Source organism: Amblyomma mixtum, chromosome 1 (assembly GCF_055824585.1).
Source record: "Amblyomma mixtum isolate Tamu chromosome 1, ASM5582458v1, whole genome shotgun sequence".
Lineage (NCBI taxonomy): Eukaryota > Metazoa > Arthropoda > Arachnida > Ixodida > Ixodidae > Amblyomma > Amblyomma mixtum.
The window spans coordinates 41,737,839-41,764,978 of record NC_143012.1 but is presented as its reverse complement, the minus strand read 5'-3'; the positions used below and the strand labels follow the sequence as shown (position 1 = coordinate 41,764,978).

The 27,140-nt window shown below is 47.4% G+C and overlaps 1 protein-coding gene across 3 annotated transcripts in view; it reads right to left on the bottom strand.

Moving 5' to 3' along the window:
* The window catches only part of LOC149366118 (kinesin-like protein KIF21A), an 84,318-nt gene that overhangs the window by 28,661 nt on the left and 28,517 nt on the right, over window positions 1-27,140 (bottom strand). For all 3 annotated transcript variants that reach the window (XM_089548757.1, XM_089548765.1, XM_089548774.1), the window contains exons 2-15: window positions 14,067-14,246; window positions 13,281-13,323; window positions 11,031-11,213; window positions 10,827-10,883; window positions 10,641-10,730; window positions 9,486-9,614; window positions 8,641-8,835; window positions 7,247-7,362; window positions 6,872-7,067; window positions 5,602-5,861; window positions 4,455-4,682; window positions 4,248-4,354; window positions 3,181-3,369; window positions 956-1,161 (exon numbers count right to left, since the gene is read on the bottom strand). In XM_089548757.1, coding sequence (XP_089404883.1) covers window positions 956-1,161; window positions 3,181-3,369; window positions 4,248-4,354; window positions 4,455-4,682; window positions 5,602-5,861; window positions 6,872-7,067; window positions 7,247-7,362; window positions 8,641-8,835; window positions 9,486-9,614; window positions 10,641-10,730; window positions 10,827-10,883; window positions 11,031-11,213; window positions 13,281-13,323; window positions 14,067-14,246 — 2,179 coding nt within the window. The remainder of the gene's footprint in view (window positions 1-955; window positions 1,162-3,180; window positions 3,370-4,247; window positions 4,355-4,454; window positions 4,683-5,601; window positions 5,862-6,871; window positions 7,068-7,246; window positions 7,363-8,640; window positions 8,836-9,485; window positions 9,615-10,640; window positions 10,731-10,826; window positions 10,884-11,030; window positions 11,214-13,280; window positions 13,324-14,066; window positions 14,247-27,140) is intronic.

Below are 27,140 nucleotides of genomic sequence, written 5' to 3'. Positions count from 1 at the left end.
GACGGAACCACAGATTTGAGAATGCACGATGAAATGCTCCAAGCTTACTGCTTTATGTCTTGACGCTCTCATTGGTGTATTAAATCACTTGCTCATTTTACACGAGCTTCAGCTCATTTCAGTTTCAAAGCCGGGCAGTGCTTCTAGACAATGGCCAAATTGTTGTACTACTGTGAAGAGCTGCAAATTCAGTTGAGGTACTGTTTCCTTCCCACAGAAAGTAACATATATTCTTTTGAAGGCTTTTTTTGAAGGCTGGTGGTACATGAACAATTACTCGTCCCATCTAAGTGATCAAACTTTAGACCCCTAGCTATTGCACGCATGTTCATGTGTACAGTTGTGAGACTGTGTTCCAGCGGCTGCCAATTAATCCCTAGCTAGAAAACCAAGTGTACTAAGTAAATTTCTAATAAAATATCTCACACTAACAACCACCCTTCTGTGAGCAGTCTATTGATTTAAAACTTTCCCTTTCACATGGAGAGCTCAGGTTTATTCTGGTTTAGGGATCGAACAAGGAACCACTGGCAAGGCTTTTTCACTGAACTGTAGACTTCAACATAAGTACAGCTTTGTACTGAGGCCATACTCTGGCGCACACCAACACCACTACCCCTGTACTCAAAATGACCAACTATATATTCTTGGATTTCTCAAAATATTATTAACCTACACTGCGCTTTCCGAGGTTCAGTCGACTTTTAATTAAGCAAAGGCAGCTTGGCCAAACAGCCCCATGGCTAAAGTGTTTGGCCTACTCAAGGTGGGGTCAACGACCCATCTTTCGAAGCATTTCACCGCAGAAAAGTAAAGCACCAGACTAGGAGAAAGCTTGTATCCACTGAAAAGCCTATTGACATCTGACAGCAATGGGGACTGAACCTACACTGCCTGTTTCTCAACGTAAAGCTGGGCAAAATGAGGTGAGTTCACCAGCCGTGCAAGTGCTCACCTTGTTCTTCTTCATGTCGGCCACCTCCTGCTTCAGCTTGCGGACCTGCCGCTCGTACTCGGCCTGGTTCTTCATGAGCTGCGCATGCTCGCGCTTGGCCGACTGCATTTTCTTCAACTCCCCCTGCAGATGGCTCAGCTTGCGCTCGAAATCGTTCTTGATCTTGCGGACTTTCTCCTCGGAATCTTTCGATGTGCCTGCAGAGCCTGCACAGAGGTGCAGAGAAGTTACACGTCAGTTCACTTAAGCACTGCACGTAAGCACAGCAAGTAACAAGAGTAGTTGAGCTACTTGGTAATCCCTTCCAAACCTATTTCCCTCTCATGATCCGGATCTGCGGTCACTACCTGCCCTAGGAAGACATATTCCCTTACTACTTCCAGCACCTCGCTACCAATTGTAAACTGCTACTCCCTTGCAAGACTGTTGAACATTACTTTAGTTTTCTGCATGTTAATTTTTAGCCCTACTGTTCTGCTCTGCCTGTGTAAGTCATTGATCGTGCTTTGCAGTTCATCTCCTGAGTGACTTAGTGAGGCGATGTCATCAGCGAATTGCAAATTACTTAGGTATCCTCCATTAACTCTTACCCCAAGTTGTGCCCAATCCAGGCCTCTGAATACCTCTTGTAAACAGGCTGTGAATAGCACAGGCAAGATCGTGTTTCCCTGCATAACACCCTCCCTTATAATCAAGCCCTCTCCTGCCCCTCTCTCCTACCCTTCCCAGCTCACTGCCTTTTCTGCCTATGATAGCTTAAGCTGGTCATGTAGGGTCCCGTCAGACTGTGTCATGTCAAGGAGGCCGTGGAGAGTGCTGCGCAGTGCTGCAGCATGGGTGGCATAACATGGGGCTCCAGCCAGAGTGCGCACATCGTAGATAACTGGTAACTAAATCAGGTATTTACGCTACCCCCATTGGAAAGCAGATGGCCTAACGAGCACCCATCGAACTGCATCGCGTTGTGAAGGCTACTTCAGGCTGACGTAATGCAGGCTCCCGCTGGAGCTAGCTACATTGAGGATAGCTGATGAATAAGCTGCTCCCTTACGCTGCTCCCATTGAAAAGCAGATGATCTGACAGGCACCAGAAAAAAAATGGACAGACGATTTTGATAGTTGGTAATGCGAAATATGAGCGCAACTCTTCAAATGATCTAACTGCCACCCTTGGCGATCTTTCAGTGCCAAGCACGTTCCGGTTGTCCATTCCTCTGCTCTCGCCGTGGTAGGTAGCGCTTTGCTCTAATACTACCTGCCAACACGCCACCTGTAACATGCCTAAAAACTGCAACTGGCAGGTGGCATGTTACGCCAACTACGCCACCACCGATGACTGTGACGCGGAACACAAAATTGGTTGCCTAAGAGCTGCGCTGTAATATAGGAGGCATTAGTCGGTGCTTGCCTCGCACTTTGTTTCCAACCTCCCGTGGTGTAGAGATCAAAGTATGCATTGCCAGCTAGCAAAAGCCTTCTTCTGATATCAGCGTTCACGATGGCTGCCACCTCTGGCGATCTTCCTGTGCCAAGCACCTTCCGGTTGTCCATTCCTCTGCTCTCGCCGTGGCAGGTAGCGTTTTGCTCTAATAATACCCACCAACACGCCACCTGTAACATGCCTAAACACTCCACCTGTCAGGCGGCATGTTACGCCGACTACACCAACACCGATGACTGTGACGCGGAACACAAAATTGGTTGCCTAAGAGCTGCGCTGTAATATAGGAGGCATTAGTCGGTGCTTGCCTCGCACTTTGTTTCCAACCTCCCGTGGTGTAGAGATCAAAGTATGCATTGCCAGCTAGCAAAAGCCTTCTTCTGATATCAGCGTTCACGATGGCTGCCACCTCTGGCGATCTTCCTGTGCCAAGCACCTTCCGGTTGTCCATTCCTCTGCTCTCGCCGTGGCAGGTAGCGTTTTGCTCTAATAATACCCACCAACACGCCACCTGTAACATGCCTAAACACTCCACCTGTCAGGCGGCATGTTACGCCAACTACGCCACCACCGATGACTGTGACGCGGAACACAGGATTGGTTGCGTAAGAGCTGCGCTGTAATATAGGAGGCATAGGTCGGTGCTTGCCTCGCACTTTTTGTTTCCAACCTCCCGCGCTGTTGAGATCAAAACATGCACTGCCAGCTAGCGAAAGCCTTCTTGATATCAGTTTTCACGATGGCAGGTCGGAGCAAAAGTTCCAACCCCTGCATCGCAACTCACTCATGTTGGCGAGGATGCGGTCTCGTTCGACCTCCGTCTCGCGGATCTTCTGCTGGAGCTGCATCAGCTTCTCTTCGTAGTGCATGCGCATGGTCTGCAGCCTCCGCTGGCTCTGCTCCAGCTGGTCGATCAGCTTCTGCTTGAACGAGATCTCGGTGGTGAGATTGGCCAGGTCCTTGCCCATGGACTCTGCAGACACACACAACGCGCGACAGGTGAGCAGTTAATGGGACCAAAATAAAGTGGGATTGTATTGATCTCAATAAAAGGCTTCCCCTCAGAAGACAGCAAATAAACACCTTATTTTAAAAATTGACTATTATATAACGGTCCATCTTCCACCAAAGGCAGAAAACTAAGCAGCCACTTTGTGTCGCACACACCACTTCAGATTAGTCTGTTGGGATCTCAGACACGTAACTGTCATGGGTCATGCAGTACAAGCCACAGCCAGTGAAATGAAATTGCACAAATAGAACTGGGCAGAACGTGCAGTGATGCTTCTCTATGGAGGCACTGCTTGTAAAAAGACGTGAGAGGCCATGGAATTTCTTTCATTACACTGATAATAAGACAGGATTTCGGGCCAGCCTGAGCTATATGACCATGGATCTGCGGAAAGATGGGACACGTAAAGTAACTAGAGGAGATGTGCTGTCACAAAAAAGTTGTCACACTACATCCAATCCAACATGCTTAGGAATCTCCCATAGTGGAGCAGACTTTTCACACTCTTTTGTTGCTGCACAGCTGTGATCAGCGGACAGGAGTGGATCAAGGAAATCATACCATTGAAAGTGAAATAAACCAAGCAAGGTTAAGTGATGTGCATGATAAAAGCTCAGTCAGTGTAGAAGTAAGTTACCACACCAGTTTAATGTAGCAGTTAAAACCAGCAGTTGTTAGTCAGAATGATGCTGCAACAATCAAAACTAGAGAAACAAAAGAGGTCAACATTACTGTGCTATTTACGAACACCATTGTTAAATGACTACCTTTACGAGACGTCACTTGAAGAGAAATGAACACAGGCTAGGGAATGGCAGCTGAAAGCACTGCACTCTCACCATCTTCTTCCAGCTCTTCAGCTTCTGATTCAGAGCTCTCGTTGTTGCCACTGATCTCTGCCGTGTCCTCATCGGCATCAGACTTCTTTTCGTCATCCTCTTCCTCTCTGAGCAAAACAAAAACAAAGTATACATAAACATAACTGTACACCTGCATCAGCTGGCTAATGTCACTATTCCACACACACTTGCAAGTGTCATACATACTTGCTGGCCTTAGATGACAGGTGCTTGGTCTTGCGCTTGAGGTTCTCCACGTCTCTCTTGGCTTCCGCAAGGACGTCCTCCACGCTGGTCTCCTCGACGTCGCCGCTAATATCGTAGGCCCCACTCACGGCGACCGTTGCACCCGGAGACATTGAGAGGCGGGTCTGGTATCGCTGAAGCTGCTTGCGCTGTTGGGCGCACACTTCTTCAGACTCCATAAGCTTGGTCCTGCACGCAATGACAGCGTTGCAGCCAACTTGTCAACCATAACGTTTTGCAGCGGACAGTTGCATCAAACGACCCTCAGAAATTGCAATAAGGCAGTGCGGAAACAAATAACAAAAACAAGTATCTAGTGTTACAGCTGTGCACCAGGGTCTAAGGATTTAAAATCGCGCAGCACTACTAAGCAGCATAAAAGAAGCAATGATCTCTGTAAAACCCAGTGCTCACATACAGCCTTGGACAAAAGTCTCGAGACCTCAAAGTTTGCCTTTAAACTCAGAACGTAGATTTACAGTTGCTCCAAACCTTGACCGCAAACCTTAAGTTCCAAACCTCCCCTTCAGACTCGATATTTTTGTCGCGAACATTAGCAGGAACAGAACGATTAAATCATCATAATTATCCTTAAAGTTAGAACCTAATAAAGAACAAAATTCTTCTGATGCCTTGATCATGCTCACTCCCTCATCTGCTTGAGCAAGCTAGCACTTCAAGCATGGTGGCTCTAGCAACAACGCGTTCAACACCCTTCTTTGGGAAGAGTCACATACTGGAGTCTTGACGTTAATTTTAGTATAAACTGGTTTTGTTCGGAGCAACGCTCAACATTCATTCTGGAGGCTTCTTGTAGCAATACTGAGCCAACCAAGAACAAAAGTTTGAAGAACGAAAGAATGAAGAACAAAGGAGCAGGACATCTGCCAATTTCTGTAGGGCTGCGTACAGCTTGTAGGCAGGGCTACCACAACAGGTTTGCTATTGTGCACCGAGGCGGCATTATTGAGATCAGTCACTGAGTGGGCATTTATTGAATAAGTGCTAATGTTCGAGTGAAGAAAACACGACGCACTACCTGACACTGAATTGCAACAGCCACCTTTGATGTTAATGAACGTATATTGCATGTGCGTGCACAGCACACCTGAGCTCTTCAACCTCCTTGAGGTAGCCCTGAATGAGGTTCTTGACGTCGTCCCTGGTGTCCGAGTCCCCGCGACCGACCCACGAGCTGGCTGCCTGCTCAGCGAGCAGCTCGGTGTTTTTGACCGTCAGCCGCTCCACCGTTTCCTGGAGGGCCTTGATGCGCGTGCGGAAGTTGTTGTTCTCCGTCTGGAGCATGGTGTTCTCGTAGAACATGTCGTTCACTTGCTCCGTGCCATCTTCGCCGACCAGACGCTTGCCCTGCGATGGGAGCAACACAGGCCAGGTCGGATGGTTTGGTTCGGTTTATGGGGGTTTAACGTCCCAAAGCGACTCAGGCTATGAGGGATGCCGTAGTGATGGGCTCCGGGGACATTAGTGAGCAAGGCATTCACTCAGCCATGTTGTTAAACAATTGTCTGCGCTTTATTCGAGTACGAGAATAGTGACGGTGGCATATCTGGACTACAGTAAAAAAAAAAAAAATCTTACTTCCTCGCTACTTGCCAAGGACATGGGGACAACTCACTCGCAGTTCATGGAACACAGTGTTACTGCAGGAAATTAATCTTATCGCTGTTTTTGCAAGTAACCTTGAATAGGGATATGCAGCCCAATTCCTAGTTTTATAATTACGAAGTGCACCATTAAATTCTCAAGTACTTCGCCCTGGATGCAACAAACGAATTCCCTCGCCAAAGTCACGTGCCATACAAACTTCTGATAGCGGCTGTATGCGTAGGAAACTTGTAGTCAGCAGTGTGAAGAACTATAAGGAGTTTCCCTTGAAAATTTGTCTGCTATGAAAGTGGACAAGTGAGATGCTCAGGGCTGGATATTCAAGACTGAAAAACGACAGAAGATGTAGCCAAACAACATGGAAACACCCCCATTAAACAATATAGTAGTGTAGCTTGACATCGAAACTCTGGCTGAACCATTAACAAAAGGAAAACTGGTTGTGCTCTCTAAGAAAGGGCAATCTGTAAACTTTCACTGATGACATCGAGTTTTCAGATGGACACCTGGGATTATACTAATGTAGCCAGTATTCAGACTGTATACCGAGCCATATCAGAGGCCACAAGCGAAAGGTGAAAGAAATAAAGAAAAGTTCAAACACCAAGCTGTAATATAAATTTTAAATTTAATTTTCAGGACTGCAGACAAGCACAAGATTGCAAAGGAACACAACACAAACACGAATAACGCAAGGCTTAAGAAAACATCCGTGCCTCATGTAACAAAGAAAATGAAGAGCACATCCTCACCTGTTTGTACTCCATGAGCTCCAACTTCAGCTCCTGGATCTCGTGCCTCAGGGCAGCAATCGTCTGGCTTGACTTGTCCTGGTTTACCGTGATCCGGTTCTTGATGTTCTTGGCTCGGTTGGCATATTTGAGGGTGTTCAGCGTCTCCATGAAATCTCGGTCACACGGGGAGACGCAGGCGATCATCAGGGTTCGGCTGGAAAGAGAGAACACGCAGCGTCACACGATGCATGCATGCATATCAGAACAACCTGTGCGCCACACGGCTATGGGGAAAAAAAAAAGAAAGCAGTCCAACCAGTGAACTTGGTAACATTTGTTGCAAGCCCAGAGAAATGCCACAAGTTGCCCCACAAGAAAATGTAACGTACAAACCTGTTTCCTCCTAGGGAATCCTGCAGTAGCCTAGTCAGCTTGGAGTCGCGGTATGGTACATGCGACACCCTCCTAGATGCGTCGCCCAGGGCTGAGATAACGTTGCCAAGAGCAAGCTGTGGCGAGAGACAACAAAAGATGGAAATGGAGAGATCCAGCAGTTCAGTGGCGTTTTACTAATTATGCTGTACAGTTAAGCAAAAGAGCTGGACGCAAGTGAAGCTGCAAGTCTTGAGTGCATAAAATAAAACGTCGTGTCTGATAAAGAAAAGATTAAGAAAACTTCAGTGTGCATATGCTTTGGTGCATAACTTGCAAGCACTGGTACTGCATGGGTTCAGAGTGTCTAACTCCTGCCTTAATGCAACTAAGTAATGTGGCAATGCTAAGAGCAATGCATGCTTTAATTATCTATGCACCACAGTCTCGCGTCGCTAACGTAGTCTCCTGTAATCAGTGAACCGATCTGAATATTTCTGTATGGAGCATGAATGTGAAGATGATCTCAAATGCATTATGAGCTCTAAATTGGGGACCAGTATATGGTCTGTAATTTAATAATGTGTTATTTGCTTCAAATGTGCAATTTCAAGATTACAGATCATAAAAAAAGCTTACAATGAAGACAGGTTAGTTAAAGGAATTTTACATGTGAAAGCAACACTATAAGCTCCAAGGTGCACTAAATGAGGGCTCCATATTATATTTCATCACCTAGGGTTCCTTAACCCTTTATATGGCTGTGGGACACGTGTCCCATTTGTTTCAAGTGCTGGTGAACAAAAAGCAGTGTACCTACGTACCATATTTCCGAGTGGTGAATACTACCAAACTATCAAACAAGCCATTCGTGTTTCTATCTTTGCCTAATAGGCCTCCTTGGTGTTATGTATGCCTTACAAGCGCGGGTGGAAAAAAATAATGGTACTTACAATACTTATAATACTTCTTGATGTAATTTTCAATCCTAAAGCAAGTCGTGTTATAACATACAAAAGACTGATGGATATGTACAACATTTGAAGTTTTTATGAGGTAATTAGTGCGACTGTGAATGCCTTTTCTGTACAAAACCAGTAGTCGAAACAGCTTTGAAGTGACGTTATTCAATTTCTAGAGACATTCCGAGTGCAACTTTGCCATTTGTATGGATCTGAGATATGCATGCAGCTTACAACTTATAAATGGTTAACGCGCGCACGTAAAGTATCAGTTTCTGTGTGTTTTAGCTTCATTGAAACACAGCTGTTGCGGAAAAGATCGAACCTGCGCCCTTAAGCTCACTCAGCGATCAAATGGCCTATACAGCCACCCAGCATGATGCTCTCACAAGTTTGCCCTAAATATATGAAAGCAGCTTAAATAACCAGTCAAATGACCAGAAAAACACTTACGAGGCCACAATTTATGGATATGCCTTCCTTGGCCCTGTCCCCAGTGGCGCCCGTGCGTTTTAGCCTCTCCGATCCGGCCAGGTCAACAAAGTGAAACTTGGCAGTGAGTGTTTCAAATTCACTCATGGACGATCCCCCTTCTTCACCGTTGACCTCGGTGATGGCGTTGTCCTCGTCGCCATCAACTCCATCCAACTGGATGAGACAAGGCATTGCAGGAATGACTCGCACTAGCCCAAACAGGCAACAGCAAAGAAAAGCACCCTGTGAGGCATGCCAATACGTATAGAGACAAAGATGATTGCTTAGAGATGGTATACATTCTTGGAGATGCTTTTTGGTAGTTGTCTTTTCTCAGGCATGAAATCTTGATTTAAATACGTAGCACATTAGGTTAGGTTAGGTTAGGTTCCCAGTCAAAAAAAAACCATTGGAACCAATTGGATTTCCAACTGGTTCCAAATGGTTCCCATTGGAATGGTGTTCCAATTGGATGGGCCAATTGGACTGTCCAATTGGACCATTTGGGTTTCCAATTGGTGGGCCCAATTGATCTTACCCATTACATCCAATTGGACCGCCCAACTGCACCCAATTTTTGCAATGAATGTTTGCATTTTGGACAAACAAGGTAGAACCAATATGGTTCCTATAATAAGAGCTATCAGCAGCTTAACCTACTAAATTGTACTCATCATCTGCACCACCACCGCAGCTGAAATTAAATTAAATAACTAAATGTTTTTTTTTGACTGGGTTAAAGGTGGGTAGTCATCCAAGATAAGGTAGCAATAGAGGCATGTACCACATCTTTGCAGCCAAAGAGGTTGAAAAAGCACACTCACATTTAGCTGGACAACCCGTTGCTGCTTGATGTGCAGGGTGAAGATTGCGTGTGACCTGGACGACTGCACATTCATTTGGGTGCTGGCCGTCGTTCGCGACAGGGCTCCAGATTCAAGGCACTTCATGACCTGCACACAACCCTCGTGTACAAGTTCAAACTTCAAGGGAGCAGGGATTCTGGTTTGGATTATCAGAAGTGCACCTTATTGTGAGCCAAGGCTAAATGTGATTTGTTTTACGGATATCTATGCGTATATATAATATTTTGAAATTATTTCTCTAATGAAATGTAGCTGAAAGCTTGAACGCAACATAAGATATGGGTGAAAGGCACTAGTATTTTTCTCAACACGTAGCCTCGAACAAACTGACTGTGCGGGTGCAAAAGAAAGTTAATGCACTGACTTCCCCATTAGAGTAGACCTCAAGGGACTGGAACAAAGGCATATAATAGAAAAAGAACTGACGAAAATAGCTCCACACACCAGCAATTGGTGAAAAAACAGGCGACGGTCGTCCGCTTCTGACCGAAAACTGCGCGGCAGTAACTATTTTTTGCAATTCTGTCATGCTGTACTGGATGTCCACAATTCCACATATCAAAGCAGAATGGCTGAAAGATAGCTGGGCCTTCTGCGGCCTCCTTCACAAGAGCAACATTGTAGCACTGGAGCTGCCAGAAAAGTGGCAGTGTTCATGTAAGGAGGCTTCAACAGAAAAACAACAAGCAGCTTGTGATGAGCATGCATTTTCGGCACACGGGATCATGCAGATGGAAGTGTGAGGTGAGCGCACACCTGTGCCAGAATGGTGAGGCGCCTTCTAAAATGAAAAAAGGCTAACGAGGGATTCTGTTAGCTGTGGCTAAAGCTGAATCAAGTCACCAATTTTTGCCCTGGTGGAAATGTGCTTGGAAGAGTTTAAAGCAAAGTATCACAAAACTGCAAAGCTTTCAATCATGATTATAGATGATTATGGTTGCTTCCTTTAGCAGGAATCCATTTCATCTCGAGTACATTTCAGAACAACAGATTAACCACTGAAGCAACATGTTCACGTTAAATCACTGAAAACTATGCTCGCTGTCAGCTCAGTGTTTACTTGGCCACATAAACCTGCGACAGCCAGAAGAGGCAGAAAAGCAAATGGCCCACCTGATCTACATTCTGTACAGCCTTTGCCGCCACGCCAACAGTGTAGATCTCGCCCTTCGCATCTTCGTGGATTTTCACGGACCTTCTTCCCTGAGTTCCAAACAAAAAAGGATAGATTTATATACATCGTGCTGAGATTAACGTGGTCAAATTTTAAACATCCCTCTACACTCCTGCACAACTTACCGGTTCATGTACGTCTTTCCCAGAGCTCAGGAGGTCAAAAATTTCCTCGTTATACAGCTGCAAGAACAAAGGAAGTTGCTCAGATATACAGACAGTGCCCTTTTGTCTATCTGCTAATCATTTTCAATGAACAAGCCAAAAGCGAGGCTGATGGCGGATGACTAGAGCACCACAGCGCACTCACGACCAGAGGAAAGCACACACCTCCATAAACTGTACGTTGACCTTGAAATCTGGCGGCGGCTTCCCCTGGTCTCGCGCTTCCTGCTGCCGACTGGCGATACCCTGGAAGAGGTGCTCCACTGCCCGTGGAATGATCCCCTGCTCGTGGGCGTTCACGTGGAGGTCGTAGCCAGTGCCCATTGTGTATGTCTTGCCTGAGCCAGTCTGCAAGCGGAAGACCCAGATGACAGTGTATGTTGTAAAGACAGGAGCTACAGAGCAAGGTAGCTGCCTCTTCCGCATATCCACTTCAACGGTTCTACTTGAATTAAGCGAAAATTAATGTGCCCACACAGAGACCATACAGACCCAGTGTTCAAGCAACCTCTTCAAGGAAGATGACAGTTGCAACTTAGGCATTCATCTGTTATACATAAGCAGTTAAAGCTGCCCTGAAGTGATTGACAGTTCAGATCTACTCGTGGTATGCTTCTCATCAACTCCTCTTTAACTCACACCATGTGCTCACACCATGTGAAGCCCATTAACAAAACGCACGTGCTCCTATCTTTTTATTGTTATGTCCATACATATTTTAAATTTTATGTTACAAAACTGCGATTTCTGTGCAGCTTCTGCACTGGCTTTAATACATGTGAACATCAAGATAACCAGTAATGCATGACGTCAACAGCTTTGCCTTGTTGGCAATGCATTTTTGTCGTCAGGCGGATGGGACCATGGGTACGAATCAGGGGCAGAGGACACAGGAGTCATATCCATTGTCTCTACTGAGCTTTTCACAGCATAAGATGAATTTTCTCAGCATCAGCAACTGATTGCAGTTGCTCCGATGGCATTGTGCACATTTGCACTTTTACAACAGCTGTCTAGTATGGCAGTACGTTCTGGTATATTATATTGTTTAAGCTAGGAGATAAGATAACCATTCTTCAGATTAGAAAGTAAAAGTGAAGTGGGAGAGAAGGCAGCATGCTACAACAAGCTAAGACCGCATTGGCAAGTGTTTACCGTATTTTCCGGTATATAAGACGCGGCTTTTTTCAAAAATCTTGCTGGTGCGTCCTATACAAGGGTGCGTCTTATATGCGACTTTTTCTGTTTTTTTTTTGCGAGTTCAGAAATTACTCAGGTCCATGTTCAAGCTTTTTTCACCGAAAAAACATCACTACCAATAACGCGGTTTTAACGCGGTTAATACTTCAATACGGGGACCACCGAGAGCAACTTTATTATTAAACGGTGGGGATGACGACTTCCGGAATCATAAACCCGCGACCGTTTCGCAGGCCCCAAGCAAAAGTAGCGTGAAATGCCAAAAGATGGTGACAATCGCGTTTCTCGCCATTGTCAAGACAAGCCGGTGTTTCTTTCAGTCACCCTTTGAAACTTTGTTTGCTCCGTGTACGTAGTGCGAAGAAAATGTTTCAGCTGGGTCGCCTCCAGAAATGGGCGTGCTTTTTGATAGCACATCTTAAGATCAAGACTTCGAAGGTTTTAAGTTAATATAAAATGTTCTTATGGACATAAGGAGAGTTCCTTCGTTATTTTTTTCTTTTTTTGCTAAAACGTGGGTGGGTATGGCGTGAGTGTTGCCTTTTTCGATCACTTAGCGGTGCTTAAGAACGTTTCACAGGTAAAGTGCATTTTGCAATGGTCGCACAAGCATGTTTAATTAAGCTTCACTATCCTAACTGGGTAAATTGGGATGCGTCTTATACACCGGAAAATACGGTAAATGCAGGCATAGGCCCAGGCTGGTGGTGGTGGACTGCTTTGTAAACCTTTCGTTTCTTGGAATCATATAAAAGGAAAGAAAATTCAGCACTTCTGTAAAATCTATGTCTCCCTTTTCATATTAGACCTTAGAGTAAAAGGAGATATATCTGCCACTGCTGCTCAGTCTGTAGGGAACTGCACATGATATGCAGTGGTTATGCATTCGACTCCCGTCCATCAGCAGAATGCTTTTTTACTTCCCTTGAAGCTTTTATATCTGAATTTGGTTACTCAACTACTTTCCCTCACTAACATACTTCCCCCCCTCCAAGCTTTCTCTGGTTTTAAAGGTTTGGCTTGTTCCATGTCTACCCTGATAAATCACTCAATGATGTTACAGTTCTCTCTTTACATCAAGGTTCCCAACTCTCCTGGACACTCGTTCTGCCTTTTGCACAAACTCATTGGGAGTTCCATTACTCAGCCTATCTCAAAAAGGGAGATCACAGGCCTTAGTAACAACATCAGGAGATATCTCATCAAACTGGTTACCTGGCCGTAGGCAAGGACTGTGGCGTTGTACCCTTCGAAACACCTGGAAAAGATACAAGGACAAAAATGCCATCAGATGAGTGCCATTCATGTGATGTGACACGAGGAGTCACATGCGCCTGTCCCAGAATAAGTATGCGTAATTTTTTGCAATGTGTACGCGTTGTAAAGACCATATGGCCGTTTTACAACACTGAGATATATACATGTCAGGAAAATGCCCTGCGTTTTTGTTTAACAAGCAGAAAATCTTGACATATCAAAATACTACATTCATAAAGAAGAACAATTCCGATTTTGGCAACAAGTGATGAGGAAATATTCATTACAAAGGCAACAGTAAGGTGCTGTGTACTCTGTATACTACTCGGGTTCTCAATCTTTCTGAGCTCTGGCAACCCAAAGTTGAGGAGCTCGAACGTGTCTTGGCTTCTGTACTTTCGTGCCCAATATGCAAGCAAAGAAGAGCATGCAGACAACAGCTCTTAAAAAATTCCGATTAAATTTATGATGAATGTATCTACCTTGCAAAGTATTGCAAAGTATTCACATTACGCTTGGTTACAATTTAGAGTAAGTGCGGGAAAGGTTCGGTTTAAGGCATGCATGAATTTAAGTGCTCAGGAAACCCAAGGAGCAATGCCCAAAGAGCTCAAGGCTTCAGCGGGCCCGTTTGAGAAGCCTTGAATTATGTTGTCTTTCACAAAAGAAATCGTGACAAGCCATTCCTGATAAAAAGCAGCAGTTGAGACAGCCATTACTCGAAAGTGCCATAAAAAGTCTCACCCCTCAATAAGTGGGCGCACACACGTGTTGTAGATGGTGTCTTGTTCAGAGGAGCAATCGAAGACGTGGTCGAAGGTGAACGCCTTCTCCTTGCCGACCCATATCTGGGGCTCACCGGGGGCAACACTGGTGCAGGCATGGCACATGTCTATCACCTCCCGGGGTATCAAGGGCCGCACCCTGGGAGCATAAAGCAAGGAGGAAAGAGCTCGTCAAGCAGCGCTCTCGGATCAATGTGGAGGCAAGTAGCAGGAGAGGTCTGCTTCATGCAAAGACAAACCTAACAACAACGTGATTCACATTACAGCAATAACAAACGAAACAAATATGTAAGCAGGATGAGCAATTTTAGCAGAGGAAAATTTTGATCAATGAACTTAAAATGAAATTGAGGTCAACTCCATCCAATTTCCGTTCACTGTAAAAATCATTTCTATGGCTCTTTTTGGCTATGCCAATATCCCTCCGGCAACAAAAGAGGAATTCTGAATGTCAATATCTGTCCGGTAACACAAGAGGAATATATAATGGCAAAATCTGTCTGGCAACAAAAGAGGAATTTATAATGGCAAAATCTGTCCGGCAACAAAAGAGGAATTTATAATGGCAAAATCTGTCCGGCAACAAAAGAGGAATTTATAATGGCAAAATCTGTGCGGCAACAAAAGAGGAATTTATAATGGCAAAATATGTCCAGCAACAAAAGAGGAATTTATAATGGCAAAATCTGTCCAGCAACAAAAGAGGAATATATAATGGCAAAATCTGTCCGGCAACAAAAGAGGAATTTATAATGGCAAAATCTGTCCGGCAACAAAAGAGGAATTTATAATGGCAAAATCTGTCCGGCAACAAAAGAATTTATAATGGCAAAATCTGTCCGGCAACAAAAGAGGAATATATAATGGCAAAATCTGTCCGGCAACAAAAGAGGAATTTATAATGGCAAAATCTGTCCGGCAACAAAAGAGGAATATATAATGGCAAAATCTGTCCGGCAACAAGAGGAATTTATAACGCAAATATCTGTCCGGCAACAAAAGAGGAATTTATAACGCAAATATCTGTCTGGCAACAAAAAAGGAATTTATAATGTCAATGTCTGTCCACCAACAAAAGAAGAATTTATAGCAAAGAAAATTGCATTTAAATGCTTTCCTGCAACTGCATTCAAACTTGAAATGTCAACACTGAAAACCACTTTGTGACACCAACTGGATGTAGACAGTGATGCAGCCCAGCCTCAGAAATCTATGCAGTAGAAGCTTTACTAAAGTCACTGCAGTCTGCCTGCAACAACAGCAGGCAGGAGCAGTACCATTATTTAACTTTACGATGTTTCCTAGCATGTAAAATCTTCGAATATCAGTGGAACAAGCCTCTTTGTAAACAGAACAAAGTCTATCAATACAGCACAGCTTCAAATTCAATTTGAAAAAATAAACTGCGAGGCACTGATCACTTTTCACTACTCAGTCATGCTGTACTAATTCAGAATTGTAATAGCCTCCTTCACAGGTGCGACGCGGTACCGCGATGGAGCCTCCCCACAAGCGGCGGCAGCGGGCGGCGTTGCTTGCCAATGGGGCCCCGGAATAGGGGCTCCACCTAGTATTGTTAGGGGAAAGGGCCAATAGGGCCTACCCCAATCACCTCTCAAAATTTATTGCACTATAAATGTTTTTCACCACCACCACCATCACAAAAACTACGAGCAGCTCGTAATGAGCGCGCATTTTCGGAGCACAGGACCACCCACGCGGACAAAAGCGAGGAGACCGTACATTTGCGACAGAACGGTGAGACGCCTTCTAAAAAAAAAAAAGATTACTGACGTGTTGGCTCACTGATGCGCGGCCCAAAGCAGATATCGCCGCGGGCTGATACCAAAGCTCAGAAAACGAAACTATGCGGCGACCTCCGATAACTTGGATTGCCGGTCGGAGCTCGAGCGTCCGAGTTTTGCGGCACCACGTGACCTCGACCGCTGCTCTTTTGCGCGTCAAGAACGTTGGAGCACGGAAAAAGACGAAGATTGGTTTGGTTTGGTTTTATGGGGTTTAACGTCCCAAAGCGACTCAGGCTATGAGAGACGCCGTAGTGGAGGGCTCCGGAAATTTCGACCACTTGGGGTTCTTTACCGTGCACTGACATCGCACAGTACACGGGCCTCTAGAATTTCTCCTCCAAAGAAATTCTAGCCGCCGCAGCCGGGATCGAACCCGCGTCTTTCGGGTAGTGAAGGGCTCCGGAAATTTCGACCACCTGGGGTTCTTTAACGTGCACTGACATCGCACAGTACACGGGCCTCTAGAATTTCTCCTCCAAAGAAATTCTAGCCGCCGCGGCCGGGATCGAACCCGCGTCTTTCGGGTCAGCAGCCGAGCACCATAACCACTGAGCCACAGCGGCGGCTTGAAAAAGACGAAGAGCGCGGTTTAAGTGCGGTTTTAAAATGCGCCGGAAAGGACCGCAGCGGTGGCAAGTGATTGAGCATCCGCCTAGCATGCGGGATGTGCAGAGTTCGATCCCCAGTGCCGCCGGGTACCCACCGGTGATACAATGGGTACAAGCTGTCCCCTGGCCTGGTGCTCGGCTTAATCACGCAGGGTGAAATGCTTGGGAAATGGTTCTTTGACCCCACCTTGAGAAAAACGAAAACAACCTTGTGCCACGGCGCTATTTCGCCGCAGATACCCTTGCGCCATAGAAATTCACTATCATCACCAAAATGCATCGAAAATGCACCCGGCCAACCAAAGGCCGCCGCGGTGGCTCAGTGGTTATGGTGCTCGGCTGCTGACCCGAAAGACGCGGGTTCGATCCCGGCCGCGGCGGTTGAACTTCGATGGAGGCGAAATTCTAGAGGCCCGTGTACTGTGCGATGTCAGTGCACGTTAAAGAACCCCAGGTGGTCGGAACTTCCGGAGCCCTTCACTACGGCGTCCCTCATAGCCTGAGTCGCTTTGGGACGTTAAACCCCATAAACCAAACCAACCAAAATTTTGGAATTTGCTTGGATTAACCGGAAATGTGAATTATCCGAGTTTTAACTGTCGCGAGTCCTCTGTATGTGTCCAGAAAACATTGTAAAACACGTGCAGATGTATCAAATGCACTGCCAGTTTTAGGTAGACATTTAAAAGAAGCAGCCGTCTGGGATCCTGCAATCCTGCTAAGGCATAGAGAGGTAGGCACACGGGTGGTGTGGCAGGTCGGGTAAAAATGAGTTGCAGTCAATGTTACGTATTTCTCAACAGTCTCCACTGAACGTTCAGCAGACTCCGGGAAGCCAAGTTTCCCACTTGTTTAGCCAATCGGGAAAGTATGAAATGCGCGCGGCTTGCGGCATCGAATATATATCTGTCCAGTGAAGACATATGCCATGTTTCCAGAAAAGATTACATCAGGCGGGACCAAATCCGGAGGACAGGGAAGGTATAATGAACCAATTCGGGGCTTAATTTTGAGCAAATTGTGGTACGTGGCCAACTCGTGGGATCGCGTTCTGTTTTAATCAAAAAGCATCCCTGTTCCAGTAGTATGTGTCCTTTTTCTTGACCTCTTCCTTTGCGCAGTCAAACATTATTTTATAACTTGCTCAGTTTTGTAAACCAGTAAAAGAATTGCTTGGGTGTCCTTCCCTCCCAGTGTCCCTCCTAAAAAAAATCAGAAACAGTGCTCATCACGTTCCCAACAAATAAAAGTTTTTCTTCCTTTCACTTTCAAAAGATTTCCAATGATGACGATCATGGTTTGACTAATGCTTTTAATCTGTAGAAGTCAATCCATGTTTAATCCAAGGCCTCTAATCACAGCAGGAAGTGCACTGTGATTAAGCAAGCACTGCACAAAAATGTTGCTTGACGGACGGGCGCCCATATCGTATGCATATCTTTTCATGTGCTGGTGTTTGTGAGAGATTGTCTGTACTCTTTCAGCCGAGGTGCTCTTGCAAACCTTCATTTGGTGGTCTTTCACAATGAATTGTCAGTGTTCTGCGTAATATGTGAAGTGGTGACCTTAAGTAGGAATTAACACCCGTACCACATATTTTATTTTATTTTAAGTTACCCTCTTGGCCCAGATGGCATATGTTGCGTGACCGTCCGTGAACATTTAATTTTGAGCACTGAAAAGTAAATTGCAGCACCACGACACGCAAATTTACCAAACTTGCGCAGCATCTCACATGCAAGCGAAAAACTGCAAACTCCTAAGAATGCTTAGCAAGGACAATGTGACAGCGCTATGGAGAAACCCTGCGGAACTCAACATGGACCATTCAGAATCCGCAATTTCTTCCTTTTTCTTTTCTTTTTCCTTTTTTGCCCTCGTTAATTGATCCATAGCTGTGACGTCACATCGTCATCGACCAATGGGAATTTCTCACATCCCAGGGGTTGCCGCCAAACATGCGCTCTAATGCTATCGCGTCAGAGCACACGTGAACTCAGAGCACACGTGAACTCAGAGCACACGTGAACTCAGAGCACACGTGAACTCAGAGCACACGTGAACTCAGAGCACACGTGAACTCAGAGCACACGTGAACTCAGAGCACACGTGAACTCAGAGCACACGCGAACTCAGAGCACACGCGAACTCAGAGCACACGCGAACTCAGAGCACACGCGAACTCAGAGCACACGCGAACTCAGAGCACACGCGAACTCAGAGCACACGCGAACTCAGAGCACACGCGAACTCAGAGCACACGCGAACTCAGAGCACACGCGAACTCAGAGCACACGCGAACTCAGAGCACACGCGAACTCAGAGCACACGCGAACTCAGAGCACACGCGAACTCAGAGCACACGCGAACTCAGAGCACACGCGAACTCAGAGCACACGCGAACTCAGAGCACACGCGAACTCAGAGCACACGCGAACTCAGAGCACACGCGAACTCAGAGCACACGCGAACTCAGAGCACACGCGAACTCAGAGCACACGCGAACTCAGAGCACACGCGAACTCAGAGCACACGCGAACTCAGAGCACACGCGAACTCAGAGCACACGCGAACTCAGAGCACACGCGAACTCAGAGCACACGCGAACTCAGAGCACACGCGAACTCAGAGCACACGCGAACTCAGAGCACACGCGAACTCAGAGCACACGCGAACTCAGAGCACACGCGAACTCAGAGCACACGCGAACTCAGAGCACACGCGAACTCAGAGCACACGCGAACTCAGAGAACTCCTCTGAATCTACCTCCCGCCGCACCCATCCTTATCGATCCGTGACACTCGCATTCTTCGCCGAATACAGTTTAATCTCCTACATACACCAGCCAAACTTTATCTGTACCAGTACACTTCCACACCTCAGTGCCCAAACTGTCTACACACATATGCAGACATAGAACACTGCCTTACACAATGTCACGCAGCCTTCCAGTCCCTCGCCTATCCTTTCCCCCCACCCCCACCGTGGCCCACCTGGCTCGCCTCCCTGGATCTAAAACTGCAACGCGCCCTCGTCACCTTGGCCCAAGACCTACTGAACGCCTAACAGAAAGACTGTTTTAATAAAAGTGTCACGTCACCACCACGACCTCAGTACCTAATTTGAAGAGGGGATCAATTGTCCAGAAGATGCCTAACTGGAATATTAAAGGCACTTTTGCACTAATACCCAGGAAGTAATTGGTGGTTCGACACTAATGAGCCGTTATCTTTCATAATGCTCGCACGTCTACATATACATCCCCAATTCCTACATGCTGCGTAAGCAGCAGAACCAACCCAGCCCATGATTTCTTCGAACCACTTCTGATCCCTTCATCTGTCAGGGGCTGCTATAGAACAGCTGCTAGAAGTGGAAGTCAAACCAAAGACGTCCAGCTCTCAACCCAGCCCACCGCCTTGAACTGCGTACCCTGCAAACCGGCCAGGAAGAGGAAGTCATTGAGCAAACAAGCCCCACGCCGCAGGTGTATGGGATTACCATAGGTCCCGCCTCCGCTTAAAGCAAGCTCAATCGGCGATGGAAGAAAAAAAAAACAGGGTCAAGAAGAAGCCAAGGCGGTCTGCATGCGGCAAAAGCAGCGGGCACCAAGCGTGTTTGACCCGTCGTACGAAGGCTCGCGAGGAGCTTCAGAGAACGGGCGTACAGACGCACGCACATCGCGAGCGTGCGTGTCCCATCACGATCTTAGGTTTCGCGCGCGGCCCCGCACGGACGCTTCGTAATTAAGGAGCGAAAAATGGACAAAACTGCAAACGAGCTCACGCGCGAGCGCTCGATTCCCGCACCGCGTGCGATCATGATGCGCACGATTAGCCACGCCCGACGCACGTCTCGAATGTATACATTATGGCGACTCGAAAGCTTTGCAGCGAAATTTCGCCGAGGAGGATGGAGAGGGGTCTGCCGACGTGAACGGCAAGCGATATGCACGCAAAACAATCGAAGAATCGAGTACAGAACTAACACGTGTCAGAAGTGAACCGTGTAATTCGTACACTGGAAACGGGGAGGGAGTAAAAAAAAAAAAAACGAGTAAGCTGTATTTTAGCGCACTCCCTGTAATGGGCTGGGCATACTCTCCGAGCCCTGGGGTTACCGTCACTAAAAATACGGAACACTTCCGGTTGGCAACGGAAACGAATTCCCTCTTCAAAACATATATGCGAAGTTGTAGCAGCTACGACGATTTCAACCCAGGTTTTAATCTCCTCTATTTGCTAACGTCAGGACCACCGATGCCGAGTTTAAAAGACTCTTCCCATTGCTAACTGCATCAAGTTACTATGCTCTGCAGTGGGAATATAGTAGATCCGTTGCTACGAGTAAGCATTCCGCATATGTTTAAGTGATCGAAATCTACTCCGAAACTTACCCCGCCCTTGAAAGGAAGTGCGCTAGAGAAGAGCTCACTCTCTTTTTACGCCCATACAGACTTATTTATGTTTAGAGTGTAGGACATGAGTTTACTCTGGCTGAGAGTATGCGATCTCTTAATGGCGCCATGCAGCTGTATTTTCTTTATAGTAACAGGTACTATCGCGCTCAATATGAGTTGCAACGCGCGGTCATCGACCGGGGCTCGTTCCGTGGTGTGCCTCCTCCAAACAGTCGCTCGGAATTCTGGGAGAAACTGCTGTTCCAGGACACAACAGCACCCCTGCTCAGGAAAAAGTTTCTCCCAGAGTTCCGAGCGACTGTTTGGAGGAGGCACACCACGGAACGAGCCCCGGTCGATGACCGCGCGTTGCAACTCATATTGAGCGGGATAGTACATCTATGCCGAGCAGAACAGGTGCACTCTACACCGCCGCCCATTATGCCAACGCGACCCGGAACAAAATTTATTTTGCTGGACTACTCTAGCAATAAATTGAAATAAAGCTTGCGCACTAAAAGTAAACTTGCTGAAGAGAATATGCAGGAAAATTGTCGGCATGATGGACGCTGATCCGCTATGAAGAAAAGTTCGCTTCTACTATATCCAAATGAACAGCAAACAGCTATAACCGAATCGAGTTCGAAACATGCACTTAAAGGAGCTCTATGCGTTTTACCGAAGGAAAGATACAATGTGCAGTATAAAATACGACTGTCAGCCCGGTTAACGGGCCAAGGGGGCCTTTTACTCCCTTCTCCAAAAGCGGCGCTTCCTAACTCCCCTTTTGAAAGCGGCAATTTTTACTCCCTCTCCGGAAGCGGCTCTTTTTACTCCCAATTCCGTGACTGCATCTGATTGCAGGGTCACTCTATGACACACAGCGTAGAATACGAAGCGCGACAAAACAGCAGCACATATAAGAACGACGGGACACGCGCTTCCCGTCGTTTTGTTACGCTTCATCTTCTATACAAATCCATCAACTTGTCCCCAAACGTGTTTTACTGCGCACGCCAGACCGTGTTGTTGCGCGAATATTAACAACCCCGCTATCGCGATACAGAAACCATCGTAAAGCAATCGTCGAATGAAAAGAAAACTCGATCCGTTCATTCCGCTCCAAGGTTTCAATCTCAATCCCCCCGGCGAGCCGCCGTGCTTGGATTCCTAAAAGACTCCGCTCGAGCACACGTCGACACGCGTCGCCGCTGGAGACCGCATGTAACGACGAAAAAAAAAGTGAAATTTTACCTTTACAGTGTGCCAAAGAGCGAATGCCGAGTTTTACGGCGGAACGCACATGAATTGCAGAAATTATACACGAGGGGAAACGTGAGGTACACACACAAGCTATACCCAGCGCAGCCAGTGCCATCAGCATTCAACCGAGTCCTTCCCCACCGACTGCGTAACACACCGGACCGGCCTGTATATGTCGCCCGTCGAAAGAGGATGTTACTTCAGAGCAGAGCCCGTGCCCTCGCGCTCCTATACTTTATTTTTATCCTTGCATCCAACGCTTCGCGCTCGTATACCAATGATGCGCGTCTCGCGATCTGCACCGCGCTTGGCTTATGCGTTCCCACGAACGAAACGGAAACGGGAAGCGGGTATACAGCGAGAATGTTGATACAATGACGAGCATGCAGCGCGGCTCACAGCCTATATAGAGCATGCATTTATACAGCGATTCGTTAATTTTTTTCACACGCACTCTAATAAAAGGATTAGCTGCAGTTGCAGCCTGTAGAGTGATAAGGTATGTACAGTCAGTTGCAAAGTTAAAGGGAACATTAATGCGAAATTCACGTCTTTTAAAGCGGAAAAGTGCCACAAGACCCTTCGTCAACGACAAAGCTACCTAAGAACTAACAAACACTATTACTTGCATGCACAGCAACAGACTGCTTCGCGTTAGTGAAGTTTCCATTTTATGTTGAAGTTTACTGCACAGTCCGCAGCAAGAGTAAGAGGCAGCTTTCCATTTCAAAATGCACTTGCGTCCCAACTAAGCACTTTTTTGCTGTTTCGGCGGAACTTCAATATTTGAACACAAACATTGGTGTAGACCACCCATGGAGGAAGTTCTTTCCTTCCTCCATGAGACCGCTGAAAGGCTGCAAAACGAGTTTGGCTGCGGCAGCGTGAGCATTGCAATCAGAAGAGATGCGGACACTGACGCTTCGTCGAGAGAAGGGATGTAATGAGAAATAAATTTTGGACACCCAGGACGAACTGAAGTTGGCTTCAATCGATAGATTAGCGCGTACAAACGACTAAGATGCTACTGTATTTCAAAACGAAGCTTTTATACAAAAATCAGAACACGAACGTTCAATGCCAAACGGTGGTCAAGGGGTCCCGCTCATCATTTTTTATTTATTTATTTGCTACAGAGTCCTGCAGCGCCCGAAAGCATTTTTGCAGGGAACGTCATGAGTGATCACTGACGTCGTGAGTCTGAATGAAGTGGAAAAAAAAGTTCAATCTTGAAACCAAATCTCAGCAATAAACGCGCATTTTGCTTTCAAACAAACGTCAGCATAACCAACACTAGCCAACGATTTTTTATTTGTTTACTGAGAATAAAGATCACACCAAATCACACTGCCGATTAGCGATGAGGGAATGTACCACTGCTGTCACCTGGTCTCACGCGAAGTCCCTGAAATTACGCTAAAAAATTCAGGGCGCACTTTGGCTATCTAAAGAGCTGCAAGGCGAAAGCCTTTCCTGGCGCACTGTTTGGCATCGACTGCGAGACTGTTTGAGCTGTACTAGTGCTTTATTTGACTACTGCTTTATTATGTGACACTCTGACTACACATTACAACCACACACACTCTGACTGCCGACTTTGACTGCTTCTTTAGCACGACTCCCACTCTGCTTCGATGAGTTCGGTTGTATCCATGGCTCTGTTCGCAGTAATGAGGTATGTAATGCGGTCACTCACGGAAGCCTTATGCCCCCTGTCGGAGCGGACGACAACTATTTCATTAGTTGTCGTCTGCTCCAAAAGGGGGCGTCAGGCATCCGTGGGTGAGCTCATTACTGCGAATCAGCGCACTCTGACGTCATAACCATTTCGACCAACCGAAAAGCGTGACACCTCTGCTGACAACCTTCTGTCGACAACGATGAGGCGTTAAAGGCTTTCGCCTTAAAACAGACAGCGTCGCCCATAGTCGCTGCCAGCTTCAAGCGACGTACGGCGCTCCGTACCGCAACAACGGGACGCGGCGGCGGAGCGCCAAGTACGAGGAAAAGGCGGCCAGGTTGGCTTCGCGATGCAAAACAAACACGCATAATCTCGGGCAGGAAGATGCAGACGCACTGTGGGGTTCCACGTATAATGCGCAACAGGCTCGGTACAACCAGGGTCGCTGCGAGAGGCAAGTTGGGAGAGTGAGACGGGAAGAGACAAGCCGAGAGCGCGAAAACGAAACCAACAAAATGCAAATCACTTCCTCCAATCGCTCCGCGTTGCCAGTCGGAGAAGCCGCGCCGCACCAACGCACCACACCACACACACCGCGGTACTACCATACATTCGCCTAAAGGAAGAACGGGGGGGGGGGGGGGGGGGGGGGGGGTAAAGCCGTCAGACCGGACGTGCGGGCAGCTGAATGAGTGGAAAGGGGCTTTAAGCGGAGTAGGGGGAAGCCTTCGTAAAGCTCTGTTATGAAGTGGTGCGCGGCGGCGCGAACGAGAGGGGGATAGAGGGAAAGGGTAATAATACCAACCGCGGCTGGGAGGGAGACCCTCGCGCGCACTTTGCGCGAAGTCAACGCGCCGGTCTAGCGTCGGAGACGAAACAAAACCGAAACCGCGACGCAGAGAGTAACCGCCCGGCGGGACAACGACAAAAACAAAACAACAACAAAAAAAGAAACCGCAACCACGACCACGGCGCGAGTGAGAGCGAGGAACTCTACATTCCCACCACCATCATGTCTCGTTCCGTTTAATTCTCCCTCCATCGTTATTTTTTTATTATTGTTCCAGTTTTCTTTTTTTTTATTTCATCAAGGAGCAGACTCGAGAGCACGAGAAAAGATTCAGGGAAGAGTACCATCACAGGGCGGGGGAGGTATACGAGACATGCTATGCAGGCTCTAAGAGGGCGGGGTTTTCTTTAGCGCTGAATAAGAGGGGGGCGGCGGGCGGAGGGGGGGGGGGAAGAGACACCTGCCTAAATACATCCCTCGTTTAACGCTGCAAAGCTTTCACTTTATCTCCCGCATTCTTCGCAAAAAAAGAAAACGAACGACAAAGAAAACAAAACCAAATTTCACCGATGGGATCTCGACTTCCGGCGGTTCGCCCCGAGGAGTGCACATGCAGAGAAAGCAACTCTCGCGTTCGCGCCACTGCTATCGCAACAACGCCCCCGTGGTGTTGCGAGCGCACGCCGCTAGGGGAGTAGAGGAGGAGATGGGCGGGGGGGGGGGGGACAACGCGGCGGCGGCAACGCGATTGCGACGCGTGACCGCGTTGCGCGACTGCTCACGCGCGGCAGTTTGCTAGCGTTTCGCTGAAAAACAACAACAAAAAAAGAAGTCGAAAGACCTCGGCGGCTTTTTTTTTTTCATCCTCGGTGCAGGTGTAAGCACGAAGGAGCAGCGCGTCACGCCTTCGAGGGTGCTACGCGAGCGTTACCGCCGACGTCGCGTAACCTCTCTTCGTCCGCGGTCTTTTTGGATCTTTCTTTTTTGTTTGTGTTTAGGTCCACGGCGGCGCGACTCGGTAGCGACGCGAGCGCTAAAGCGCGTGTCATTTAATTTGCGCGTCCTCCAACAATCTCGACGCGCTACCGGCCTCGGCGACTGATAAATGCAAAGGCCTCCTCGCTGCCTACTACGTAACCCTACAGCGAGAGGACGGGGACAAAGCGGCGAAATTTCGAGACACGCGCCCCGACAATTAGTTCCTCGAAGGTTACGTCACGAACGGCCATGGCCGGGTACCACTGTCAGGTTGCACGACGCCGGGGTTTTTTTAATCGTACTAGTTAAAATGCGTGGCCAGTTTGTTGACGTTAGGATGTTGGAAAATACCGTCGCCGCCTGGGGATAGCCAACTGAACCTGTGTATTGCTTACGTAAGCATTACTTGCCTCATGCGTGGCGTATCACCACTTTCTGTCCACAAAGTAGCTCGGGTAAATTCGGAGGAGCCCCGCGCAAGTTGCAGCCAATGGGAGGGAGCTCGGCAGTAACTCGGGAAAGGTCGGGAAAGTTCGGAGGAGCGCCGCGCAAGCTGCAGCCAATGGGAAGAAGCTAGGGTAAGCTCGGGCAGTAACTCGGGTAAGCTGCGCGAGAAGTACCACGGGAAGAGCAACAAGGGTCGCACAATCTCTACCGGTGACTGACCGAAACAGTCACCTGCAAGTGCAGTGGCGCATCGCTTAATCGCTGCACCACTGCGCTGGTAGTGGTACGAGGACTCGTCGCCATATACGGGCATCAACCAACGGAGCTCCGAATTGTGTTCGGTTTGGTGGCTTACGCGAACTGTTACACAAACGCGCAGGATACCACAGATATGATCGACCACAAACGCACAAACGGAAACAGCAGAAGTGCACAATACTTTCGCATTCATAGCACGTAAGGAGACGTAATTGGTGCCCCCGGTAATTTTTTTTTTTCGAGTATACCTCAGCTGTACGCCTGAATGCAGCAGATGGCGTAACAGAAAGCGAATGCACCTTGGTAACAATGAGTGCCAGATGACACATGGGCTCTATGGGAACTTTCGCAACTGCCAAGTGTTCAATGGGAAGCTCTGGCATAACTGCCAATGATAAGCGGATAAGATAAAACGCGTAATATAAAATGCGCCGCGCATCCGGTGTGATGGCGGCGACCATATAACGAAGCCACCGGGAAACCGCGATTATAGGCTCCCAAAGCATCGCCGGGTGGCGCTGCTGCGCCTGATGTGCAGCGCCATCTATGGGAGAAAAGTAAAAACTGGGGCGCTGCTTTCACCACGCTTCTTTGCACGCGCTCTTTCTTGCACGTGCGCGCGCCCGCGCTGTCCCGATGTGTCGCCTGTATGAGCCACAATAAGATCGTTCAGACTGACGCGCAGTACCGCAATGCAAACTTAATTAAAGGGGGGAAACTGATTATTCGCGTATACTGTGTGGAGCAGACGATCGACGACGAGGAGGCCCATTTGACTGTAAGATGCGTTTCTCGAGTGA